This window comes from Neophocaena asiaeorientalis, unplaced genomic scaffold (genome assembly GCF_003031525.2).
Source record: "Neophocaena asiaeorientalis asiaeorientalis breed wild unplaced genomic scaffold, Neophocaena_asiaeorientalis_V1.1 scaffold61, whole genome shotgun sequence".
NCBI lineage: Eukaryota > Metazoa > Chordata > Mammalia > Artiodactyla > Phocoenidae > Neophocaena > Neophocaena asiaeorientalis.
In genome coordinates this window covers 313,311-333,140 of record NW_020174143.1, presented here as the reverse complement: position 1 = coordinate 333,140, position 19,830 = coordinate 313,311, and the positions used below count along the sequence as shown (strand labels likewise).

The 19,830-nt window shown below is 37.4% G+C and overlaps 1 protein-coding gene across 4 annotated transcripts in view; it reads right to left on the bottom strand.

Moving 5' to 3' along the window:
* The window catches only part of IFT80 (intraflagellar transport 80), a 108,604-nt gene that overhangs the window by 56,150 nt on the left and 32,624 nt on the right, over positions 1–19,830 (bottom strand). For all 4 annotated transcript variants that reach the window (XM_024754969.1, XM_024754968.1, XM_024754970.1 and 1 more), the window contains 3 exons: positions 15,364–15,473; positions 11,772–11,861; positions 10,673–10,810 (listed from right to left, as the gene is read on the bottom strand). In XM_024754969.1, the coding sequence (XP_024610737.1) occupies positions 10,673–10,810; positions 11,772–11,861; positions 15,364–15,473 (338 nt within the window). The remainder of the gene's footprint in view (positions 1–10,672; positions 10,811–11,771; positions 11,862–15,363; positions 15,474–19,830) is intronic.

Genomic DNA, 19,830 nt, shown 5'->3' with positions numbered 1-19,830 from the left:
TGATGGCCATGTTTATACAACATACCCCAACCTGACTGACCAGGCATGAGTTCTTAACCAAGGTTGAGCCAGTGACCCCTTCCCTGCGGGTATTTAAAACTAGGACTAAGATTCTTATTTCAGTCTGGCTACTCTCCTGAGTAGAGATGTAAACTTGAGAACTGTTGACATTTGTCACTTTCCAGCAGGTAAACTGGGGAGGGTTGGGGAGGGGTCAGTTTGCTGGGAAAGGAAAAAGAGGAGGGATATGCAGAGAGAAAAGCAGAGGCAAAAGGCACAAAGGAACCACTTTGTGTGTTTTCTTAGCATTTCAGTTTCTGATTCCTGAGGCCTAGCTACATCCTTGCTCTGGCTTCTAGAAGATAACTCTGTAATTTTAGAGCAAATTGCTCTCTTTTGCTTAATGGTTTCTGTTACTTGCACCCAACTATAATAAAATGTAGGATAAGTCTGAAGTTCTAGGATCAGCCACACTTCTCTAGCACTACCTCAGTTTTTCCCACTTCTGGCACATCATGTAGAGTACTACTTCCTCCTCTACAAACCTTATATTAAAAAACAAAGAAGCACCACACTAATACTACCCAGGAAAGGAAGCAAGCAATATGTGCAGTGCCCATGGAAAAGGCATCATAGAACTGTGGAGTTGAAAGGAGAGAGGCGATCACTTAGCCCAGATTATCTATTTTATAGATGAAGAACCTGAAGGTCCAGAAGAAGCCTTTAACTTTGTAAATTCACCACTGGAGCCTTGACTCCAGGGCTCTACAAACATATCAATACTATTCCTACGTTAAAATAAAATAAAATAAAATAAGCAATCATACTGGACAGCACAATGCAGAGAACAATTGAGAATTTGTCTTCAAATTGTTGACGTATTAAAGGACATTACATCTCTTCTGAGGGAGGATACCATTTTTTTCCCCTGTATTCTGTCAAATTGCTTAGGATACCATTTTTTTTCTCTGTATTCTGTCAAATTCCCAGCAGGGAAATGAGAGCTATTTAAACTAAAAAACATAACTCGATTATAACAACTTTTAAAAGTACCTCCTAAATGTCAACTTCACTCTTCTCTTTACTACTTCTATATAAATACACTAGAGTAAAAGGATCCTTAAAAGCATATCTTTAGCCAAGTTGGATTAATTCAATTCATGAAATTGTGCATTCACAAATTAAGTTTAGGAGGAAAAGAAAATAGACGCAAAGTTTCTTATTTTTCTTTAAGGTACACTAACGATTTTTAAGATCAATATTCTCTCTAATATACCAGGAATTAGCAAATTGCAGGCTGTCTTAAATTACGTGTTGACATACATAATTGACAATGAAAAGTGACATGTAGCAGTATGAACAGTTACTGCAGATGATGAATCATTGTAATTATTTTAACTGAATGGGAGAATGAATGGAGGCAAGACTTTTTATTATAATGACGAACTGATATTCAAGAACAGAGAAAATGAAAGTTCTCTCTTACATAAGCAATAGCACCACCTGCTGATAAACAAAAGGAAAGACGTCAGTTAATTTAAAATCTGGCCAAAGGTACTTTATATATTCAGATCTTTTCCCTTGAATTCTGTTCCACTTAACGTAATATAATGCAATTCATTAATATATTCTGTGTATTTATTTATAATAACTATGTTAATTTTAAAGTTTTTACCTTACATATTTGAATCATGCATTTAAAAAAATCAAAGGTAAAAATAAAATGTATTATGGAATCCAGGGGAAAATTTTAGTTTTTGTCTGATATTCCCTGACCACTTCTCCTAGAATAATGCCATCTCCCATACCTACCTTTATTTTTTTATAGCATTTATTACCACTTAACATATCATGTATTCATTCTGTTTGTTTATAGTCTTTTGTCTGCTGGAATAAAAACGCTCAAGAGCAGGGAATTATTTTTGTTTACTGCTGTTTCTTTTTTTTTCTTTTCATTATTATTTTTTCTTTTTATTATTTACTTTTGGCTGTGTTGGGTCTTCACTGCTGTGCGCGGGCTTTCTCTAGTTGCAGTGAGTGGGAGCTACTCTTTGTTGCAGTGCGCAGGCTTCTCATTGAGGTGGCTTCTCTTGTTACAGAGCATGGGCTCTAGGCGCATGGGCTTCAGTAGTTGTGGCACGTGGTCTTCAGTAGTTGTGGCTCTCAGGCTCTAGAGCACAGGCTCAGTAGTTGTGACACACGGGCTTAGTTGCTCCAAGGCATGTAGGATCTTCCTGGACCAGGGCTCGAACCCGTGTCCCCTGCATTGGCAGGTGGATTCTTAACCACTGAGCCACCAGGGAAGTCTTCTTTTTATTATCATTATTATTATTATTTTTGGCTGCATCGGGTCTTAGTTGCGGCACGTGGGATCCTTCACTGAGGCGCACGGGCTTCTCTCTAGTTGTGGTGTGTGGGATTTCTCTCTCTAGTTGTGGTACGCAGGCTCCAGGGCACGTCGGTTCTGTAGTTTGCGGCACTCTGCACTCGGGCTCTCTCATTGAGGCACCCGAGCTCAGCAGTTGTGGCATGTGGGCTTAGTTGCCCCATGGCACGTGGGATCTTAGTTCCCTGACCAGGGATCGAACACGCGTCCCCTGCATTGGAAGGCGGATTCTTTACCACTGGACCCAAATGCGACTACCAGGGAAGTCCCATTTACTGCTGCTTCTTTAACACCTAGGGCAAGTGCCTGGCACATAAGAGACTCTCAATAAACATTTGCAAAGAAATTAATATGAAAATAAATGAACAAATGAATATGCAGTGCATTTTTAAGCTTCCTTGAAAGTATAATAGCTGTGTCAAAGACTTCAAGGATCCTGATAGACCTTGCCAAATTATGCTTGAGAAAAGCTGTACTTCAACACTTTATGAGGAGGCCCATTTTCCCATTTTCTGATGAGTGGGAAATGGCGTTAGAAAAAATGAACCCATTACTGAAGAAACTGAACATACTTGGGGGTTCTGGAGGCATTTACAATACACTTCTTTTATCCTTTGCTCATTTTTTTTTTCAGTTAAAGATTTTCTATGTGGTTCTTTTTTATAATTTCTATAAGACCACTGATTTAAAGTCTTTGTATAGTAAGTCCAATGATGGGCTCTGGAGGGAGTTTCTGTTTCTTTTTTTCCTATGAATGGGCCATACTTTGTATATTTGTAGTTTTTTGTTAAAAAGTGGACGTTTTGAATATTATTATGCGGTAAACTCTGGAAATCAAATTATTCCCCTCTCACCAGGGCTTGATGTTGTTTCTTTTTGAGGGATACAGTCATCTGTTTATTTAGTGACTTTTCCAAATTATTTTTGCAAAGACAGTATTCCTTTCATGGATGGTCACTGAAGTCTTCATTCTGTTATCTCAGTGGTCAGCTAGCAACCTGACAGAGCCAAAAACAAAGAAAAAAGTACTCTCCCACTCTGCCAATGGGCTCTGAGCTGGGGCACTCCTTCAACACTTAGCCAGGCCACCTATAATTCGGCCTTAGCCTTCACCTCCTGCCTGTGCAGAGCCCAAAGACCTGCCAGTAATACTGCTCTAAAGTCTTTACTGTGTGGCTGACCCTGAGCATGTGTGTTGCACACTGAATTCCTCAGTATATGTGACAGCTCTCCAAAGCCGTTATTTTTCCATATATCTTCCTCCTCAGCCTCTTCCTTCCCAGGCTTTTTTGGTCTACCTGCAGCTTGCCCCATTCACCACCCCTTGCCCCAAGTGGTTATGGGTAGTATGCCTTTACATGCTTTCAACAGATGCCACCTGGGAAGCTACTCCAGCTCTGAGAGATTTCCAAGGAAGGCAAAACAAAGACAAGCCTCTGTGCAGGTGTCTCAGGGGAACCAAAAAGCATAACTACAGTTTTCTGAGAACATGGTCCATATTGTTCCCCTGGCACCAACAAACTACATCAGAACTCAGGCTGCCATTCCTGTGGCCACTGCCAAGCTGGGAATGGGGGATGGTAGGCAGGTAAGCAAAAAACGCCACAATGCTTTCTTACCAAAATTTAGCACCCTCTTTCTTTCTTCATTAAGCATTTCCCTGGTTGCTACAAAGTTGTTTTTTTTTTTTTTTTGCGGTACACGGGCCTCTCACTGTTGTGGCCTCTCCCGTTGTGGAGCACAGGCTCCGGACGCGCAGGCTCAGCAGCCATGGCTCACGGGCCCAGCCGCTCCGCGGCATGTGGGATCCTCCCAGACAGGGCATGAACCCGTGTCCCCTGCATTGGCAGGCGGACTCTCAACCACTGCGCCACCAGGGAAGCCCTGCTACAAAGTTTTGAATTAGATTCCAGAGCTCTGAAAAAGTTGATTCTGATATATTTTTTTTTTTGCCAGTTAATGGCTGCTTGAGTGGAGGGACCAATTCTTGGAACTCCCTACTCTACCATTTTCTGCAACATCACTTCTTTTTATTTTTATTGAAGAATTTTTTAAAGACCTTTACTGCATCTGTACCATTGATACACAGTCATTAAAAAAGGTTCACACTACACAAAATCATATAAAGAAGCAAAAGATCACCCAAATATAGTATTGGGTGTACCTTTAGCCACAATAGTTAGTAGTTAGAGGTAGTTAGAGTTATGAGTGTACAATTTTATACAAGTGAGATCACAGAATAAAACCTGGTCTTTTTACTAAATAACTTACTATAGATAGCTTTCCAGGTTATTAAACATAATCCCTCTTCCCCACTTTTAATGACTTGAGGGTATTCCATTTTAGGTATATAGAATATTAACCTAATCAGCCTCCCACTTGTGGACACTTTATTTCTGATTTTTACCATTATAATACTGTAATGAAATTGTTATGCATACATCTTTGTGTACTTGTCCAATGATCTTTAGAGTAAATTCCTAGAAATGAGGGGAAAAAAGATTGAAGAAATAAGAATAGAGCCTTGTTGACCTGTGGGACAACATCAAAGGTCTAAAAAATTTGTAATTGGACTTCCAGCAGGGAAGGGAATGGGGCAGAAAAAATTTGAAAAAATAATGGCCAAAATTTCCCCCAGTTTGGTGAAATCATAAATTTACATATTCAAGAAGTATAAAGAATCCCAAACAAGACAAATACAAAGAAAGTCATACACTATCAAACTATTAAAAACCAAAGACAAAGAGAAAATCTTCAAAGTAGCCAGAGGTAAAGGCCACTTTACATTCAGGAGAGCAATGATACCAACAGTCAATTATTTCTCATCAAAAACAATAAAGACCAGGCTTCCCTGGTGGTGCAGTGGTTGAGAGTCCGCGGGCCGATGCAGGGGACACGGGTTCGCACCCCGGTCCTGGAAGATCCCACATACTGCGGAGTGGCTGGGCCTGTGAGCCATGGCTGCTGAGCCTGCGCGTCCGGAGCCTCTGCTCCGCAACAGAGAGGCCACAACAGTGAGAGGCCCGTATACCGGTTAAAAAAAAAAAAAAAAAAAAATGCAAAGAAAAACAATAAAGACCAAAAGAGAGTAGAACAATATCTTTAAAGTGCTGAAAGAAAGGAAAAACAACTCTGTCAACCCAGAATTGTAAATCCAGCAAAGAGAAAAATAAAAAACATTTTCAAATATACAAAAAGAAAGAAAATTCATCACCAGCAGTTATACACTATGAGATATGCCTAAAAGAAGATTTATAGGTTGAAGGAAAATTGTATCAGATGGAAATTAGTATCTTTAGGAAGAAATGAGAGCACTAGAAATGCTAAACATTTCTTTCTTCCTTAATTTCTTTAAAGTGAATATGACTTTTAACAGCAAAAACTGTATCATATTGTGATAGATGTAATATAATTATAGCATAAAGGAAAGGTGGGTAAATGGAATAACATGGATGCAAGGTTCGTATATTTTACATGAAATGGTATTATATTAACTCTAAGTAGTATGTGAGACAAAACAAGCACCAAGTAATGCTCATTCTCTGGTCAAGGGGCCAGGTAGAGGGGTTGCAATGCAGGACGGAACCCTTTGAACATAACTACCCTTGTCCAAACACACACCATGTAAGAAACCATGGCACTCGTCCCACCAGGCACTGTGTGCTGTGGAAACAGTGGGATGGAGCCCTGTGGAACATTCCCGCTCTGCACTCAAGTGAGCAGAGGTAGCACCTTTCCACCTCCCCGCGTGGTGCTGTAGAGACAGAGCCCCTCAGACCATTCCAGCCCTGCAATGCCAAAGCAGTGGCCCTCTCCAGTGAGCACTGTGAAGGCTGCCCAGTGGGGCCCCCATCTACCATGCCTGATTTGCACTAATGACAGCAAAGAGGCAGCACCCAACCCCCTCGCTACAAGAGTTGGGGTAGGATTATGGAGAGGAGGGAACTGGAGAACGGTATTCTTTAAGTCTATGTATAAAGCCCTTGGAACACCATCAAGCAGCCTATTCACACAGCTGACTTGAATCAACACAGTAAAACCATGACAACTAACTGGACTATGGAATACCACCTAAAATGGCTTTGAAAATGAAATTGATATTTGAACAACAATCCACAAAAGTGAGCCAGGATGTGAGTTCTGAACCAATACAGGTAACTTGCCTGTTTAAATAGAAGATGTAAATGGGAACAGGAGTTTCATATCAGCCTATTGAGGGTCTTTTTAGAAAATTCCAATTTTAGGATGAAAGTTAATGGGAATATTAGATTTACTATATAACAACTGAGTTGGAGTAATGTACCTATACAAAAATATAAAAATTCCTGCTTTTTCAAATATTCTTCTCATCAGTCCATTTACATACATGCATAGTAAGGAATATATTCAAACCAAAACCTCTTAGTTACAGCCTCCAAGCATTTGAGGTTTTTTCTCCCACTAGAAATATTTCTTGAAAAACATTAAAAGAAAATATTTACAAAAATCATATTTTTCTAGGCTTATTATTTCACAGATAACCTGAAAGTTTACACCAACATCATTCTTTAAGCCTTATATTAAAAAATTACTGTCCAATTTCTGTCAAGGAAGCCTAGATAAGAATTTTTAAAATGTTGATTAAGAACACTGCACTCAACTAAAAATCTGTGAAGAGCTCTCAAAACAGAGCTCTCAAGATAGAAATCTGATAAATTTGTAGCAAATCCTTCCTCAGGACCAGATTTTTATAATATCTAATATTGAAATTATTCCACAGAATCTGGCCCTGGATAAATGATTACTACTATTAATTATACAACTTTAAGTTGCAGATTTTGAGGAAAACAAAAGAAGCAAGGAGCTACATTTAAGTGTGACATTTCTAGGTTGAAGAAAACATGTACTTACTTCTTAAAAGAAGCCTTAATACGTTTTTTTCAACAGATAAACAACTGTGTGAGAAAAGTATGCAGCACCAGCTGACTTAAATTTTTGGCTCTAACTTGACACCACTTACTCAGTAAGTAGAAAAGGTGAAGAATCTCAATAAGCATTGCCCTTCTTACCTTTCACCATACGAACTTGCCTTGACCCTCCAAATAGATTAGTTCTCATTACGAGGAACAGCCTGTACCTCCTTGTAAAATTTATTACAACTGTAATTAAATAACTGAGTGGGTAATTAATTATTTAATACCTGTCTTAGCAACAAGAAAGTAAACTCCACAAGGGGAATGTCTGCTTGGCATTTTTAAAAAAGATGTGCAGGAAGTAATTGTGCAGTAGGTAATTTGGTTTTGACTCAAAATGCTTATAGCATTTATATCTTAGTGAACAGAATTACTTCCCAGTAAAGATGTATATATTCTATATCACCTTAAAAACAATTTTCCATGTTTTAATTATATATACATATAAATTAAATAGCTTCAAAACTCAACAGTTCTTTAAAAAGGAAAGAAAACTGAATTACATGATTAGAGAATCCAATGAATTTTGCAAGCAAAATAAAATTAAAGGATAAATCTAGTTTTTTCCCTCTTCAAAAATTATACAAAGCATGTTTTTTATTTGAAAATTTTAGAAAATGCAGTTATGAAAAAAATCACCTATCACTTCAAACTCCAGGGATAACCATTGTTAAAATGTGTTGTATTGTCAGACTGTTTTTCTATTCATATATAGACACATATCTTTACACAAATAAGACCATCCTACAGATAAAATTTGTAACTTTTTTCTGACTATATATCTTAAAAAATCTTTTCATGGCATTATGAAAGCAGATTATCACTTTTAATAACTATATAACAGGGCTTCCCTGGTGGCGCAGTGGTTGAGAGTCCGCCTGCCAATGAAGGAGGCACGGGTTCGTGCCCCGGTCCGGGAAGATCCCACATGCCGCGGAGCAGCTGGGCCCGTGAGCCATGGCCACTGAGCCTGCGCGTCCGGAGCCTGTGCTCCGCAACGGGAGAGGCCACAACAGTGAGAGGCCCGCGTACCGCAAAAAAAATATATATATATATATCAAAGCTGATTCATGTAGAGCTTTTCTGGGTGGAGGAGTACCAGGGGCTCAACCTCCTCACCTCTTTTCTACCCCCACAGTAACCCCTAAGGGGGCTCCACATAAAATAACTAGATTTTAAAATAGTAAAATCTAGACTCTTTTAGAAGGCAAACACAGATCTGGTCTGAGAACCTTTTCTGTATTATCTCCTGGTACCATCCCATGCAAAATCTTATTGACATTGCACAAAAAGCACCATACTTTGATGCACAAGAGGTTCCTTCTGCCTACAACTCTCTTCTCCCACCATGTCTCCTTGAAGGACTACTAATTCTTCAGGCCTCAGCTCTCAGTCAGTGTCCCACAGGCAGAGTTAGGCTCTGCCACTCCTCTACTGTGCTTGCACACAGCAACCTCATGTAAGCATTTACACAGTCTTATAGTCTGATTCTCCACTAGACTGTCAACAACTTGAGTGAAAATCTTTACATCTTCCCATCCCCAGTTTCCAAAATACTCTCTGATGACTAGTATATATATGATATCTATTGAATAAAAGAAAATATATTTAAAATGTCAATCTCAAGTCTTAAAAAATTATTACAATATATTCAGTCTATTCAGTTGAACAAGGTAAGAACAAAATTCTTTTAGAAAATTTACTTTTCCCGAATAGTTAACATTCTAAAAATAGGTTTGGTGTTTAATTAAGTAAATCTTTAATTCAGTTATTCAGATCAATTCAATGCCCCAAGATTTTAAAATCTTTAAATATTTTCATCAAAATGGCAAACAAATTATTATGCTTAAATGGACTTATTAGTGAATTACTGAATATCTACTGCATTGTACAGATAATAGAGAATCATTAAGCTATAGGATCTTATAAACTATCTACGGAGTCAAAAACAATATACATAAAACTAAAATGGATGATATAAGAGTATAATACACTGTGAAAATGATAATATACATTCTATAGGCTTAGAATCATTGATAGAAAATCAGATGAAAATGAGATGGTCTAACTTAACATCCTTATGTTAAAACTAAGAAAAGAGATCTAGGTGAGAGGAAGTTAGAAAAATAGATAAATAAACTTTATCTATGGAAGGTATCATGAAAAGAAGTCAAATATGAAGTGAGCCTTAAAAAATAGGAAGAACTCATTAAGTGTAAGAGATGAGAGCATTCCATGAAAAGAGAAGATGAGGACGTTAGTGAGGGGCAGAGAAGATTCATGAGTCTCATTTGAACACATACAAATTAGAGAGTAATGGGGAGAAAAGACAAGAGGTTTTATGGCACCAGGTTTCAGACAGCTTCAAAGTCAGGCAGAGGACTTTATATTTCATATGATAAAAAACAAGCAACCAGAAAACTTAATAGGTCATTTAAAAAGCTCTAAGAATTCTAAATTAACTGTCCTGTTTTGCATTTAAGGAAAATAAGCCACAGAAAAATTACGTGATTTCCTCATAGTTAGGAACAGTATGGAATAGCCCCACTCATATAATGCTGCCACCTCTGGAGCACTTTGATGAAACAATTCATTCTTCAAGTACAGTGGGTAAATACTGCTGAGCTTGGCTGTTTGCCTAAGTTCTAAACAGAATTTGTATAGAGGGCATATTCTCTTGTGAGAGAAAAATCTCACACACATTCAAATATGAATTCTTTGGTTTTAAAATGACCATTTAAAAAAATTAGTATCAATTCCTTACCAAAAATATGCAACCAAAACTTTTGTATGAAACATATTGACAGTTAAAATTTAAAAAAAGGGGGCTTCCATGGTGGTGCAGTGGTTGAGAGTCCGCCTGCCGATGCAGGGGACACGGGTTCGTGCCCCGGTCCAGGAGGATCCCACATGCCGCAGAGCAGCTGGGCCCGTGAGCTATGGCTGCTGAGCCTGTGCGTCAAGAACCTCTGCTCTGCAGCGGGAGAGGCCGCAATGGTGAGAGGCCCGCGTACCGCAAAAAAAAAAAAAAAAAGGTTCAAAACTGAACTCTCTATATTGATTGGGCAGAAATTTTAACACTTTACCATCTTTCACAACCATGCTTAAAATAAATATTTCCAGAAAGACAGTAGAGAACATACCCAATCTTCAGATTGAACTTAAAGAGCTTGTATGGTCCCATAAATCTGGAATTGATTGAACCAGTATATTAAGAAGACAAACCAGAAAGATGCAGTCAAATGCATCACTGAAAATGTTTTTTAAAGATTGAGAACCAGGTGTGTTGTGCATTACGACAGCACATCTGTGATTGCTTACCACTATAACTTACCCCAGTTTTATCACACAAGCGTAAAGTATGAAATGATCCAACAGCAAATAATTCTCCATCTGGAGCCCAGGCAACTGAGGTAATAGGATGCTCATGAGGTTGTGAACTGTACAGAGGGCGGCCGTAGCTATCCCATACCTACAAAAAGCAAAATTTAAAAATTCTTTTATAAGTCACCACGTTATTACAAACAAGTTTGTAGCTTCTAGTAAAGTATCAGGTAAAGATTTAGAAGTCATCACTTTATAATATTAGCAATTACATGTCTTTACTATCCAAGAAGGCAAGGTGGGGGTAGGGAAGCTGTATTCCTGGAAACCTAAATATCTCCCCCAAAAATGTTATGGTATCATCATGATAATTTCAGATTTTACTAACTCTTTAATTAATCATAAAAACTACCCATTTTAGGGCTTCCCTGGTGGCGCAGTGGTTGAGAGTCCGCCTGCCGATGCAGGGGACACGGGTTCGTGCCCCGGTCCGGGAGGATCCCACATGCCGCGGAGCAGCTGGGCCTGTGAGCCATTGCCGCTGAGCCTCCGGGTCTGGAGCCTGTGCTCCACAACAGGAGAAGCCACAACAGTGAGAGGCCCGCGTACCGCAAAAAAAAAAAAAAAACTTAAATTGATTTAAAGAGTCACTAAAACTAGGAGTTGTTTTCATGTTGCTACTCATTAAATCAAATTCTATAGGTCAGGGACTTCCCTAGTGGTGCAGTGGATAAGACTGCACGCACTCAATACAGGGGGCCCGGGTTTGATCCCTGGTCAGGGAACTAGATCCCACATGCGTGCCGCAACTAAGGAGCCTGCCTGCCACAACTAAGACCCCGCGTGACCAAATAAATATTTTTTTTTAATGGTTAAAATGGTAAATTAAAAGAAAATTCTATAGGTCAATGAAATAGGCCAAATTAGAAAGGCAACACTTCAAAATGCCACTGAGAATTATAAAATAACAATTTGCTAAATTATTAGAGTTAAAAGATATGGCTAAAGAGAAGGACTAAAAGAATACTCTTATATGCTAAATACTTTTCACCGAAATTCGATTCTTTCAACCAGGTGATAAATTCAAACACTATTCAAACATTACATACCTTATATTTACAGTCTTCGCCAGCAGATAAAATTAAATCATTGACTGAGTTCCAGTCTACTTTTAAAATAATGCCATCATGAGCTTTCCACTATGAGAAAAAAATAAGATATTTATTATAACTTCAAGAGCACTGAAAAGTTTTTTAAATAAGAAAAGGCATTTTGCCTCTTTCTAATGATTCTTTTGTCCTCTTCTTGGAGAAGACTCCTATCTTCCTTTCATAACCATTATGCTGGTTTCATTTCCAATTTAAACTAATGAAAAGCAACTTGCACTATGACATCCACTATATAACTCACATCCTTATTAATTTCCTCAATTGCCTGGACTCCAGATGGAAAATCACTTGCTGTTGAACTATTCCAAGCCTGACATCTGTGTGATAATAATGGAATGAATATGTTATGTACTCCAAAACTTACTTGAATCCAAATTTTGCTCCCTTTGCACAGTTGATCCCATTACTGATACTGCCTTCATTCTTGTTTACTAATTCTTTTATTTTTTAAAAAAACTTCTACTACATGCACATCCTCTTTAGTACTCTCTTCATTCTCTTCTGTACATTCCCCTAAGCTTCATTCTCTTTACCTGCATGTCCCTGGAGTAGTCACTAACTACTCTGAGAAAATTCTGCCGCATTTACCATATAACAAAAGGTTTCCCACAGATATATACTCTACACATATATAGAATGCATACATATTTGTGTATATATCTAAGTCACCCAAAAATTGGCGATCTAGAAATTAAGCGTGGATGTCTTCTTGATCTTAAATATAATTTATGTGCTCATTTAGCTATTAACCACGCACATAATTAAAAGCCATTAATCTTTCACTAGGTTTAAGCAGAATAATATAACTGAAAAAGAATTAATTTTTCTTGAAGACTATAAGGTACATTTTAATGTCTGAACCAACTAACTTTGTTTCAAAGAGTGACTGATTTTAAGGGTTTTCTCTCTACAGAGCCTTCCCAGGAAAATCTATTATTCTTAATGTATACAGAAAAAAACATCAAATTAGGGTCAAATAAGCCCTAAGAATAAGCAATAATTCATAGCTTGTTTTATTCAAGATACATAAAAATACACTCTGTCAAAAACAAATGTTTTGGGCTTCCCTGGTGGCGCAGTGGTTGAGAGTCCACCTGCCGATGCAGGGGACACGGGTTCGTGCCCTGGTCTGGAAAGATCCCACATGCCGCGGAGCGGCTGAGCCCGTGAGCCATGGCCACTAAGCCTGCGTGTCCGGAGCCTGTGCTCCGCAACGGGAGAGGCCACAACAGTGAGAGGCCCGCGTACCGCAAAAAAAAAAACCAAACAAACAAAAAAAAACAAATGTTTTGATAAAGCAATAATTTTCACAATTTACTGCTAAATTAATCCAATGTCCTAAAATAAACTGCAAAGACAAAAATAACAAAATATATATAGAGATATACACGTGCAGAGATTCTCAAGAGTTTCATTTTAAAACTACAAAAATAAAATTTTCCATATTCAAAAGTTAGGAACAAAATATGGTTTAAATTTTCCTTATACTATAATTTAGAATATCAATTATATATTACATATATTCACATATTACATATAATGCATAGACATTTTTCAATTATTTCTTAATGTATGAGGCATTTTGTAAAATTCCTTTGAATCGTGAGGTCCTCACAGAAGGCAGGAACTATGTTCTGTTTCACTTTTAATACCTTACACCCCAGCATAGCGCCTAGGATATAGTAAGTATGCACTACATTCCCACTGAATGACTAAATAAACAGAAGTCTCCTCACTCTGAAACCAAGTTCTAGGTCTCTAGAAGAGTCCCTAAAGCTCTTAAGGGAAATGAAATATATACTTTTGAACTGTATTCTACAAGCAAGAATTAAATAAGCATTCTTTTTTGTGAATAATCCAAATTTGAGTATGTGTTTATGCCCAAGGAGAATTGCTGCAGCTTTAGTTTTCCAAAAGGAATAGAAGATTTGCACGAAGTTACTAATTATACTTTAACCCCTTCTCCACTCTAGCTGAATTTTGGCAATGGATACTTTTCTTTCCCTCCACTACCTCCTGGGCCAAAGGTTTTACCGAGCCACAAAACAATAATTTATCAATGGTGATTTAAGCATCTTCCTGAGTTTCACTTACATATGCCTAATTACAGGTTTCTTAACAAATCACATAACTATAAACTAAAAGATTCATCTGGCCTGCTTTTGCTGTATGATTTCAAAGCACCTTTTCAGAATATAAGTGGTATTAGAAGGACTTTGACTAAAGGCAGTCAGAGCCAGTCCTCTTTCCTAGCTTATTACTTTTCCCCAAATTCTTCTCTTTCTGTTGTTCCACAGTTCTTAGCAGAGTGTTCTGCATGTAGTAAAAATGTAAATGCATGATGACTGTGTGGAATATGTATAGCATAATCTACATAGAAGTGATTAATATGGAATCTCAAAGCCATTTCTATATCCTTACTCTCCAAATTCTATATCTACTCACTGTTAAACCTAATGCTTCTTCTTAAAACACTTTTTATACCTGCTGTAGCCAGTCAATCTCCAGCACCAAATCCCTTACCCAGGACGTGGTCATTCTATACCTTTTAACTGGCCTCCATGGCTCTAATTTATTAAGGGCTGACTAAAAGGTAGAGATGATAGAATAACACCACAATATCAACAACAACTACTCTTCATTGTGTGCACTCAATATTTTGATTATATGCACTGTCCCATGCACTTTGCAATTTAACTCATTTAATCCTCACAACATTCCTATCAAGTAGGTATTAGCATCACATCTAAGAGATGAGAACACTGAGGCTCCAAGACATTTTATAACTTGCCTAAAGTCACATATAAGTAAGTGAACATTTGAACCCAGGTGACTAACTCCAAAGCCTGTAATCTTATTACCCACACTACACTGTGTCATTATCAAAATATGAAGAAAATGATTCTGCCTCTTTGCACTGAAATCAAACATCAAAATCCTGGATATAGGCTTAAAGGTTTTTCATTTATTTGTCCTCCCCTGACCCGTCTTAACTGCCACTATTGTTTTGCTTCCCTATAATTGGTAAAATTATATATACCCAATTGTTCTAAACATTACATTGACGCCCCCTCCACTCTAAAAATACTAAAAGAATTCTAGGGTCTTAGAGAAAGCTCAAGGGTACTGAACAAACAATGAGGAGGAAGACGCTAGAGGTGATGATAAAAAATACAGTCTAAACAACCTCTTAAAGTTTTATGATTTAGTCCTGTTTTGTCTCAAATCTATACATGTTAGGTTGACTCTGTTAAATTTAAAGATGGCTATTATGCCAAATCATGTGATAATTTAGTAACTCAGAACACATTTATGACTTACTGGTATAATGTGAGTTGGAAAAAGGGGGAAGTGAACCTCGTTGGAAACATAACCAGATATCCCCTGTTCTGTAACAAAGGCCGATAAAACCACACACTTAAGAGCTTCAACTATAACAAGACCACCCAGAAAAAAGGGACTCCTAAGAAAGTGACCTCTCACTTAGCAGTCTGGCAGACCCCAATAACCATTTACAAATGCCTGAGAGTACCTGTAAAACTTTAGCATTTGGTTGAAGAGGTTTAATGATCAGCTGTTTGCCTGCTGTGTAAAGAACCTTTTCCGAATCAGGGCCCCATGCTACTGAATACACTGGTGTTCCTGTAAAAAGGAAAAGAAAAAACCTGATAAACTTAAATTATTATGCTTTATAAAAGGGAGATTGTTAGGAAAATCAAAAAAGCAATTTGGGGTGTCATTTCATTTCCTCATTCAATGGCCCATCCAAACTGCAGTATAAGCCTGATACTGAAACATAGACCAGGTTAAGATTGACTGTTGAAAATCTACTGTGAGCAACTGATAAACTATATTTTTTACTAATTTTGACCTTGCTGAGAAAATACGGAGCTTTTAGGACTTCGAGAGTGTGCTATGGAAAAACGTAAAATAAATATACTTCATTATGTTAAGATATAAAAAGGTATCAGAAAAGTCATGATTTATCATTTCCCATCATCAACAACTCTTGTGTAGTGGTTTGATATGATTTCAAATCCACTCGTTCACGAAAAAATGAAGTTGTTTTGATCTAAGAAAGAAGTTGTTTTTATAAGGAAAGCTGTTTTGCTATAAGAGTGAAGGTGTTGTGTCAGGAGATCATCATGGACATCTGAGGCTGCAGATGAAGCGCTCTGTAGCTCAGCTGCTGAGGGGCACCACTGGCGGCTGATCAATAAGAACAAATGAATAAGCAACTATGGCGAGGGGACATTTAGACTATAAATATCCAGAATCCTGAGGACTATCTGAGAATATCTGGCCTCAGCAAGGCGACTCTGTCCATCAAAATAGGTCTCTGAAGACCCTGGGGCATTAGCTTCCTGCAAGGGTAAGACCCTTTACCAGCAACAGTGAAAACACTGCAGCGGCCCCACCAAGATCATTCACCCGGTCAACACTTGAGTCTTCGTGCCCTAGCAGTGTGCTCCAGCGGCAACATTCGACTTTTGCTTTTGTGCCTTCAGTTTGTGGTTGACTAAGCCAACTCTCCTGAGAACCAACTGGTAAAAAGGTACACCTCAACTAAATTTGGACTTCTTTATTATCATTGGTCTGGAGAATATTTCTTTGTTGGCTTCTTAAGAGACATTATTCTGGGGACCTCCCTGGTGGTCCAGTGGGTAAGACTCCGTGCTCCCAATGCGGGGGGCCCGAGTTTGATCCCTGGTTGGGTAACTAGATCCCGCACTCATGCCGCAACTAAGAAGTCTGCATGCCGCAAATAAAAAAAGATCCTGCATGCTGCAACTAAGATCCAATGCAGCCAAAAATAAAATAAGTAAATTTATTTTTTAAAAAAGAGCTGTCAGTTCACTGTACATGAATTATACTTCAATAAAAATGGGGAAAATTTAAAACAAATTATTTTTTTAAATAAATAATGAATATCATATCAATTGAGAGCATTAAATTATCTGTGCTCCACTGTCTGACCCAGTTACCTATTCATTAGAACCTGTTCATTAGGGAAGTGAAGCAAGTTTATATAATTAATCTATGAAATATTAACCTATTTATATTTATAAAACAAAGCTTTTAAAAATTGTCTAGGATTCCTAAGTCAGACTATTGTAGCAGTTGACTTTATGTGAATGATTGAATAAATCTTTCAGTAATTTACATTCTCAGTAAAATGAAATCTGAATCTGAGGATTTACAAGCAATCAGTAAGATGTTTATTTAAATGGAAAACCCAACTGATGCTAATCAACAGGGAGTAATCAGTAATCAACAGGGAGTAAATTTCAGAAAGATAAATGCTGTGTTTAAGTGGCACCCTACTCCTTTAGTGCCATTTTTTCCCCAACCAGAACGTAATTCAACTGTGAGCAAGTCTCAATGGTTTACAGGACTTAGAAAGTCTGATTTACACCTAGTCCAAAAAACTCCTGAAGCATTCCTTTCATGGTGTAGGTTAGATATTATATTGGGTCTAAACATCCTGTTCAGTCGGTGACATCTAGGATTGTCCTGTATCAGAGGAACCTACAGATGAGCAATGAGATGGCTGACCTCAGAGGGTACTTCTTCTAAACTTAGTAAGTATATTCTCTTGAAACATTCTCTGGGAGTAGCCAGGAGCTGACCTGGGCTTCAAAGTAAATCTCCAAATGAACAGAGTTCAAGTCTAATAAACTCCCCAGAAAATGTAAATCAAAATTTCAGATATTCCAAACATGATTCTTGGTGAGGACAGTAACGGAATAATAGAGGAAAGCTTACTTGATACAGTGGTAGAATTATAGGTGCCTTCTTTATTTCCATTATTATAGTTGTAAGTATTGTGCAAAAAAAGTAAATTTATGTATTTTAATTATAGACTATCAAATCTTCATGAATACACTCAGTAAAATAACACTTTCCTGAGTGTATACAAAACTATGACAAACATCTACCCCCAAGGAAATAATTCAGTAAACACAGCTCCCATTGAGTTATACAGGATGTGACTCTAGTCCTTTAGTTGTGGTAAAAGGCATGGTTTGGGGTATAGGATGAGGAGTTAGGGACTCTTATGTCCTCTTTCACATTGAATTTGTGGCCCCATTAAGTCAACTGTGTCACCATTTCCTTGTTTATAAACCTTATAAATCTTCAGAATACTTATCTCTCCTGTTAGGACATGGAGATTATTCATTTCCTGCTTATAAAACAATTTTTTAAATAATAATGCTGTTAAAGAAACAGGTATAGTAATTTATAGAATAAAACGAAATAGGCTTATAGAGGAAAATTTAAGTAATTCTTTTGTTACAGCATGTGGTTTTTAACCACATTCCTTCAATCAAAAAACAAATATAGAGTTACTTATGATAAATAAGCAATCCTAAATAAGATCAATAGCTAAAGAAGTTCCAGCTTCCTAACCACCAATATTCAAAATGAATATAACGGACTTCCCTGGTGGTGCAGTGGTTAAGAATCCACCTGCCAGTGCAGGGGACACAGATTCGAACCCTGGTCCGGGAAGATCCCACATGCCGCGGAGCAAATAAGCCCATACGTCACAACTACTGAGCCTGCGCTCTAGAGCCCGTGAGTCACAACTACTGAGCCCGCACGCCACAACTACTGAGGCCCGCACACCTAGAGCCCATGCTCCACAACAAGAGAAGCCACTGCAATGAGAAGCCCATGCACCACAACGAAGAGTAGCCCCCACTCACCACAACTAGAGAAAGCCTGCACAGCGATGAAGACCCAATGCAGCCAAAAATAATCAATCAATCAATAAGTGAATGAATGAATAAATAAATGAATATAACATCAAGAACTAAGAAAACTCTTCCTTATATTCATTCTTTATATTTATAATAAAATGTTAAGTGTGAAACTCCTGTATATATGTTTTTATCGCTATACAACTTCTGATTTGGGTGGTTCTGGAGAAGGCGATATTGAAAGTGGATGAATTAGCTTCACAGAGAAAATGATTTCTATTATAAAAAATTCATCTCACTAGCATTTGAAACAAATCTTTAATATTTAAAATGTTTTTAAAAAACGTATTTATTAAAGCACTGAATTACTCCCAATGCTACATTTCACTTTGCAAAGTCAGTATGGAAATAATAATATAGCCTTCAGGTTAAAAAACTTTACAACAAAAAGTTTAGCAAATTATATGATAAGATGTTATTAATTTCTTTATTAACAAAAATGGACAAAAAACAAAAGTAGTTTTATAATAATTAATTTCTTGTTTTTTATATTGGGAATTTTCATTTATGCTCCATTTCAGTTAAGACACTCAAAAAGATCTTGTTTTTCTGACTTTGTACACTAAGATCATGTGACCTTTTTGACATTTTTTAAGAAACCACATGCACCTGGGGTTGTGTTAAATGTCAGACCCTTATCTCTCTGTAAAACAAATTATCTAAATTCTTTCAACTTGTTGAAGGCATTTTAAACCACAGAAAAGGAGACAAAAATGTATTTCAATTGTTTTAAGGAAGTACATGGTCAAATATACCATGTTTTTCACATTCATACTAAAAGGTATCCCCTAAAAAATGTTGTTTTTGCATGCTTTTAAGAATGATTTTGAAACAAACTCTCACTATTACAATGAAGCATTAGCTACCTTTGCCTTGAGTGCAGTATAGGTCTACACCTTGTGAGTATAAGTAAAGAACTTAGAGCAGAGTTTGGCACTCTATAAGCACGACCTGTTAGCTACTACCACTACTACTTTGTAATGCAATAAGCAACCATTTGTTATTGTGTTGTGCATGGGAGTAGACACTCAAGTATTTTGGTTGTCAAATCATTAAGAATTCAAAAACAAAGAATTATTTCCCTTTCATTCTATTTGTAGGGACATGTATTAACAAATAAGTAATATCGAGTGGGATTTATTCCTCAAAAAAACAACTTTTTGGTTGTGTATGCCACTGGGTCAATACAGAGAAAAAAGCTGAAATGAAGGCATTTGTTTCTTTAGTTTCTAGCC